The 7,198-nt window shown below is 49.9% G+C and overlaps 1 protein-coding gene across 1 annotated transcript in view; it reads left to right on the top strand.

Moving 5' to 3' along the window:
* Positions 1-210: 210 nt before the first annotated feature.
* Positions 211-7,198, top strand: part of LOC308175233 (centrosomal protein of 112 kDa-like) — a gene marked incomplete at both ends in the record, with an annotated part of 8,095 nt that continues 1,107 nt past the window's right edge. Inside the window, 2 exons of the mRNA XM_080550939.1 lie at positions 211-310; positions 733-851. Of these exons, the coding sequence (XP_080407065.1) occupies positions 211-310; positions 733-851 (219 nt within the window). The remainder of the gene's footprint in view (positions 311-732; positions 852-7,198) is intronic.

The following is a 7,198-nucleotide window of genomic DNA, read 5'->3' as shown; positions in this document are numbered from 1 at the left end:
GGAGCTGCCTGCCAGCAGACTGGTTCTGTGGGAGCCAATACACGGGCGTCGATCACGAGGGCGTCCCACACTAACATATGTGGACGTCACTCAAGAAAGATGCGCCAATGGAGGGCTCGTCCGAGGACGACCTAGTATATACATACATACATATGCATAACCTTGCAACCGATGATTAATCCAGGTTAAAATGACCTGATCCCTCCTCAGATTTTGGACCGCAAGAACGGTGAGATGGAGGAGCTGAAGAGCGTGTACCGAGCCAAGCAGAAGGAGGCGGAGGAGGCCGTCCGGCGGCTGGAGAAGAAAGGTGAAAGGTCACGGGGTCGTCAGGGGATGTTTACACTGCTGTGTCTCTGAACCCTCCCATTAAGAGACCAGTTTAACCCTTACTGTCCCTGAGGAGATCCCACTGGGGGAGAGGGACGTCGTCCATCTGTGCCCAGTCCTGAACACCAGTGGGAGACTGACACACACACACACACACACACACACACGTCATTCCCAGGTCCCTTCTCCTCAGACACAGAGACAGAGATGTGGGTTGCCCTGTGTCTCCACTGTTGTTTGCCCTCCAGAGGACATGGTGGAGAGGCTGCTAAGCATGCTACTTTACATAACCTTGTTCTCATAGTGGTGCTAGAGAAACAATGTGTGTGTGTGTGTCCATCTGTGTGTGTGTGTGTGTGTGTGTGTGTGTGACTGTCTGTCTTTGTGTGTGTGTGTGTGTAGTCCAGAGCGTGGTGCGGGAGTCCCAGGTCATCAGAGAGAGCAAAGACAAGCAGCTGGCGGAGCTGAAGAAGATGGCCGAGCAGAGCGCCGACTCCCTCACCAACGACTGGGAGAAGAAGGTAAGACAGGAGGAGAGGGGGAGGGAGGAGGAGAAGAGGGTGAGGGAGGAGAGGAGGAGAGGAGGAGGAAGGTGAGGGAGGAGGAGAGGAGGAGGAAGGTGAGGGAGGAGGAGAGGAAGGTGAGGGAGGAGGAGAGGAGGAGGAAGGTGAGGGAGGAGGAGAGGAGGGTGAAGGTGAGGGAGGAGGAGAGGAAGGTAAGGGAGGAGGAGGAAGGTGAGGGAGAAGGAGAGGAAGGTGAGGGAGGAGGAGGAGGAAGGTGAGGGAGAAGGAGAGGAAGGTGAGGGAGGAGAGGAGGAGGAGAGGAGGGTGAGGGAGGAGGAGAGGAGGGTGAGGGAGGAGGAGAGGAAGGTAAGGGAGGAGAGGAAGGTGAGTGAGGAGGAGAGGAGGGTGAGGGAGGAGGAGAGGAAGGGGAGGGAGGAGGAGAGGAAGGGGAGGGAGGAGGAGAGGAAGGGGAGGGAGGAGGAGAGGAAGGGGAGGGAGGAGGAGAGGAAGGAGAGGGAGGAGGAGAGGAAGGGGAGGGAGGAGGAGAGGAAGGGGAGGGAGGAGGAGAGGAAGGGGAGGGAGGAGGAGAGGAAGGGGAGGGAGGAGGAGAGGAAGGTAAGGGAGGAGGAGAGGAAGGTAAGGGAGGAGGAGAGGAGGAGGAAGGTGAGGGAGGAGGAGAGGAGGAGGAAGGTGAGTGAGGAGGAGAGGAAGGTGAGGGAGGAGGAGAGGAAGGGGGAGGGAGGAGGAGAGGAAGGGGAGGGAGGAGGAGAGGAAGGAGAGGGAGGAGGAGAGGAAGGGGAGGGAGGAGGAGAGGAAGGGGAGGGAGGAGGAGAGGAAGGGGAGGGAGGAGGAGAGGAAGGTAAGGGAGGAGGAGAGGAAGGTAAGGGAGGAGGAGAGGAGGAGGAAGGTGAGGGAGGAGGAGAGGAGGAGGAAGGTGAGGGAGGAGGAGAGGAGGAGGAAGGTGAGGGAGGAGAGGAAGGGGAGGGAGGAGGAGAGGAAGGGGAGGGAGGAGGAGAGGAGGAGGAAGGTGAGGGAGGAGGAGAGGAGGAGGAAGGTGAGGGAGGAGGAGAGGAGGAGGAAGGTGAGGGAGGAGGAGAGGAGGAGGAAGGTGAGGGAGGAGGAGAGGAAGGGGAGGGAGGAGGAGAGGAAGGGGAGGGAGGAGGAGAGGAAGGGGAGGGAGGAGGAGAGGAGGAGGAAGGTGAGGGAGGAGGAGAGGAGGAGGAAGGTGAGGGAGGAGGAGAGGAAGGTAAGGTATGAGAGGAGGAGGAGAGGAGGAGGAAGGTGAGGGAGGAGAGGAAGGGGAGGGAGGAGGAGGAGGAGAGGAAGGTGAGGGAGGAGAGGAGGAGGAGAGGAAGGTGAGGGAGGAGGAGAGGAAGGTGAAGTAGGAGGAGAGGAGAAGGAGAGGAGGGTAAGGGAGGAGAAGAACTATTATACAGACTACCACAGACCACCACAGAGCTGGAATCTCTCCGTCCTCTCGTCCTCTGTCTGCCTGGGCGGTGAGGAAGGTGTTAACTCACCGTGGCTGAGACATGAACGGTGTTCAGTCTGTTCAGTCTGCTGCTTCTCTAAACCCTCTTCTTCCTCCCAGCCCCTCTCTCTCTCTCTCTCTCTCTCTCTCTCTCTCTCTCTCTCTCTCTCTCTCTCTCTCTCTCTCTCTCTCCCTCTCTCTCTCTCTCTCCTCTCTCTCTCTCTCTCTCTCTCCCTCTCTCTCTCTCTCTCTCTCTCTCTCTCCCTCTCTCTCTCTCTCTCTCTCTCTCTCATCTCTCTCTCTCTCTCTCTCTCTCTTCTCTCTCTGGTGAACGGAGCCTCCGGCACTCAAAGGGATTCAATTAATGAACTTCCCGGCGGCTCATCTGTTCTGGGCCAGCGAGCGTCAGGAGAAGGAAGCTGAAGGGAAGAGAAGTTGTTCTTACATGTAATGAGAACAATTACCTCTCCTGCCCTTTAATTGAGGCTGCGCACCCCTGGATGAGGCTGTCCTCCTGATACGCCTAACGAAACACATGATCTGACGTCCCTTTAGGAGGGAGGGAGGGAGGGAGGGAGTCGGAGGAAGAGAGGGAGAGAGGCAGAGAAAGAGAGGGAGTGAGAGAGAGAGAGAGAGAGAGAGAAAGAGAGGGAGAGAGAGAGGCAGAGAAAGAGAGGGAGTCAGAGGAAGAGAGTGAGTCCCCACCTGTCCTACCCGCTGTACATACTTTGTGTTTTGTCCCCCGCCCCCACCTGTGGTGTATGTCCCCACCTGTCCTACCCGCTGTACATACCTTATGTTTTGTTGTATTGTTCTTCCCATGTTGGATGTATGTTTATCTTGTAGATAGTAATAGTTATTTGTCTGTATTATCTTGTAGATAGTACTAGTTTTTTTGTCGGTCTTACATGTAACGATGAATTGAGAATCAAGGACCCCAATTGAAATAAGCCAGTGGCTTTCTTGGGTTTTCATCCTGTTAGTTGACCTTGTATGTAATATGTACTTTCATGTACCTACTTCTGCAAATCTTCTAATAACAGGGTTTCCGCGGATCCTTAAAAAGTCTTAAAAAGTCTTAAATTCATGTATATAAAATTAATGCCTTAAAATGTCTTAAATTCATTACAAATGTCTTAAACTGGTCTTAAATACTTTACCCAAACGTCTTAAAATTGTCGGGGCAGGACTATTTAATTTTACTTTTTCTCGCGGCATTTTTCTATTGAGCAAACGTTTAATTTCATTGAGTAGCGCGCAGACTCCTCCCCCTTGCGTTCCTTTGGTTATAGTCAGCTGCAGTGCTTGCTACCTAGCATTAGCCAGTCTGCGAGATGGGGAAGTGCAAGTTCAACGAGAGGTGGCTTGACGACAGAAGATTTTGCGATTGGCTTAAGTCCACCGGCTACCCAGAAGAAGCAAGATGCACTGTGTGTAGGAAAACATTCAAACTCGGCACCATGGGCATTAAGGCGGTTGAGAGCCACCTAAAAAGCGAGAGGCATAAAACGGCTGCTAAGGGCCAACAGCAGACGCCAGGAATCTCCCAGTTCTGCGTGTCTGCCCCGGGCTCAGCGCCCCAGACAACGGCTGCCGCTGCTAGCAGCACTGCTAGCGATCTCAGAGCAACGTTTGGTGGAACACCTACACTGAAATCGGAGATTGTGTGGGTTCTCAATACAGTGGTAAAGCACCAGTCCTACTCCTCCAACGAGGGGATTGGAGATATCTTTCGGATTATGTTTCCCGACTCCCAAATCGCCACTACATTTGCTTGTGGAAAGGACAAGGCGTCATACATAATACGTTTCGGATTAGCTCCTTACGTCAGAAACGAGCTGATCGCGAATGTGAACGAGTCAGTTTTTGTTCTAATGTTTGACGAGAGTTTGAATCATGCCACAAAAAACAAGCAACTCGACGTGCACGTGCGGTATTGGGTCGGCGATCAAGTGGAGTCGCGTTACCTGGGCTCGCAGTTCATGGGACACGCTAAAGCTCAAGATTTACTGCAACACTTCAAGGTAAGTGCATTTTGTCAATGACAAAGTATTAGCTTTACATTAATTTTGGCAGATACTGGCAATGTCATGTAGATTCAGTATAATAGTAGGCGTACCATAGGGAATGATGCGGTGTAGTCTAGTCATTTCCACGTTATAGAGAGCCACAGAGAGGGAGAGGGGACGCGGGAGCGGGCGGGGGGATGGTGGGGAGAGAGAGTATCTAAGGGCGTAGGGAGAGGGAGTAGATGGATGAGTTATAGTTTGTTAACTGAGGATGTGTGCAGACAGAATGTTAAAGTACATTGAACCATTGGCAATCATGCTATTATTATTGTTATTATAATCATCATTATCATCATCATTTATTATTATTGTTATTATTCTCATCATATTCATGTCATTCTCAGGAGTGTGTGGAGAGACTGAACCTGAGGAACATGGTGTCCATCTCCATGGATGGACCCAATGTTAACTGGAAGTTTCTGGAGCTTCTACAGCAAGAGCATGCTGAGCAGTATGGTGGTGCCCAGCTGGTTGTTGTGGGTAGCTGTGGGCTCCATACCCTACACAACGCATTCAAGTGTGGATTCTCCATGTGGCAACTGGAGAAGGTAAGATGATTATAACTATGAGAAGTAATCTTTCATTTGTCCCACAAGGCAAATTGGAATATTACAGCAAGTGGACACTTGACAGGATTTAAAGAGAGCATGAATTTACAGATGTTTCATACTATTAACTCCTAAGTTATTTTTCTAAGGGTTTATGCAATCAAAAGTGTCTGCACACATTATGTGTACAGTTCAGTCATTCTGTCAGTTTAGTTCTGGTATGTGTCTGTGTGTGTGTGGTCTACTGGGGAGCGCTGCTGGTTGAGCAGTCTGATAGGGCAGTGAGGAAGGACCTGCAGTATTGCTCCCTTACACACTTTGTGTCATTCCCCATGAGAGATGATGGCTAATTCAGCATTCTCCTCTCTCCCACCAAGGTGTTGAGAGCAATGCACTTTGTTTTCCACAATACACCAGCGAGGAGGGATGACTTCATTGCCCTCACCAAATCCTCAGTCTTCCCATTACCATTCTGTGGCCATCGGTGGATTGAGAACCTGCCAGTTGTGGAGAGGGCTATAGAGGTAATTAAAATCTTGATTTATATAGCACCTTTCTAAACAAAGTTACAAGGTGCTGCACAATGTATGATAAAATAGACATGCATGATAAAATAATACATACACATGGTGGAATTAAAGGTATGGCCATCACTGGTGAAGTATGTGGATGCAGTGAAGACAAAAAAGTTGCCAAACCCTGGGACAGCGTCATTTGACACCATCGAAGCAGCCCAGCGAGATCCGCTCATCTTGCCCAAGCTACAGTTCTTCATGGCCATCTCAAGGACCTTCACTCCCTTTCTCACAAAGTACCAGACTGACACACCAGTCATGCCATTCCTTGGCAAAGATTTGGCTGACTTGTCCAAGGTAATCAAATTAATAATGAACAATCAACAACAAAAGCAAAACAAGTTGAGTGTGTGTGGGCATGCTGAATGTGTGTGTGAGCAGGGAGAAATGGCAGATGCTACTGGGTGGCTTGATTAATTAAACTCGTCCTTAGTCAATACATAAAATTACTGAAAGATTATGTTTTGGCTAAGTAAAGGTTACTTATCATACTGTTATTGATATATTGCATATGTGATATGATATTATTTTAAATAACTATATAGAAATGCATTTCATGGTTAATGTGGTTATCAAAGGTACTTGCTTTACAATCATCATGCATTTTCTTGTTACCCTTTCAGAGTGTGCTGAGGCGTTTCGTCAAGAGGGAGCATCTCAATGACATCACTCCACTGCAGCTGGTCAGGCTGGATGTCGCTGATCAGAAGAGCTGGGTCAACCCGAAGGAAGCCGACATAGGCCTGGGTGCTGAGGCAGCCCTCAAGGTAATTTAGATGTATTACTTAACTTTATATCAAATGATGGTCCATATACAGGCAGGAGAGAATACTGTGTTAGGCCATTCAGTTGTATTTAAAACACATTACCCATCTGTCAGGACCTCCAGAGAAAGGGGACCGTAGGGGAGCTCACTGCCCTAGAGTTTAGGAAGGACTGCATGACGGGTATGTCAAATATCCTAAAGAAAGTCCAGGACAGGAGCCCCCTGAAGTACCCCATCGTGAGACAGATGGCATGTCTGGACCCCACAGTCATGTACGCCAACCCAGACTGGTGCCAGGGAAGAATGAAAAGTCTAGTGCAGAAGTTACTGCAAGACAAGCAGTTGTCTGGAGGTGTCTCTGCTGGTATGAATAGTTAATAGAAAAGCTGGAAATGTTGTCCCTGATTATTAGCCAATGGACAATTGGACATAAGCCTGTCTGCTAATCAGGATTAATCATGTAAATAATATTTCACATATTTCCTTTCATCTGTTTTGTTATAGGTGATGTGATTATCCAACAGTTTGGGAACTTCCTGTCTGTTGAGGCTAAAAACGAGCACTTCCTGTCCTTCCGGCCCATGGAAACCAGGCTTGACGTGTTCCTGCATGGCTACCTCAGCCAACCCTACCCTGAGCTCTGGGGTTTCTGTCAGAAGCTTCTTCTCCTATCCCATGGGCAGGCGACAGTCGAGAGAGGCTTCTCCATTAACAAGGAGGTGGAGACCGTTAACATTCAGGAGGACACTGTCATTGCCCAGAGACTGGTCTGTGACTATGTTGCAGTTTGTGGGGGGGTTGCCAATGTCCCTCTCACCAAGGAGCTGCTAACTTCGGTGGGATCAGCAAGGTCAAAGTACAGAGAACACCTAGACCTGGAGAAGAGGAAGAGGCAAAGCGCTGCACAAGGGCAGAAAAGAAAAGCAGCAGAAGAGC

The sequence above is a fragment of the Nansenia antarctica genome (genome assembly GCF_963989245.1).
Source record: "Nansenia antarctica genome assembly, contig: SCAFFOLD_1063, whole genome shotgun sequence".
Classification (NCBI taxonomy): Eukaryota; Metazoa; Chordata; class Actinopteri; order Argentiniformes; family Microstomatidae; genus Nansenia; species Nansenia antarctica.
Note: the sequence above shows the minus strand (reverse complement) of the source record. Positions and strands in the feature narration are given on the sequence as shown.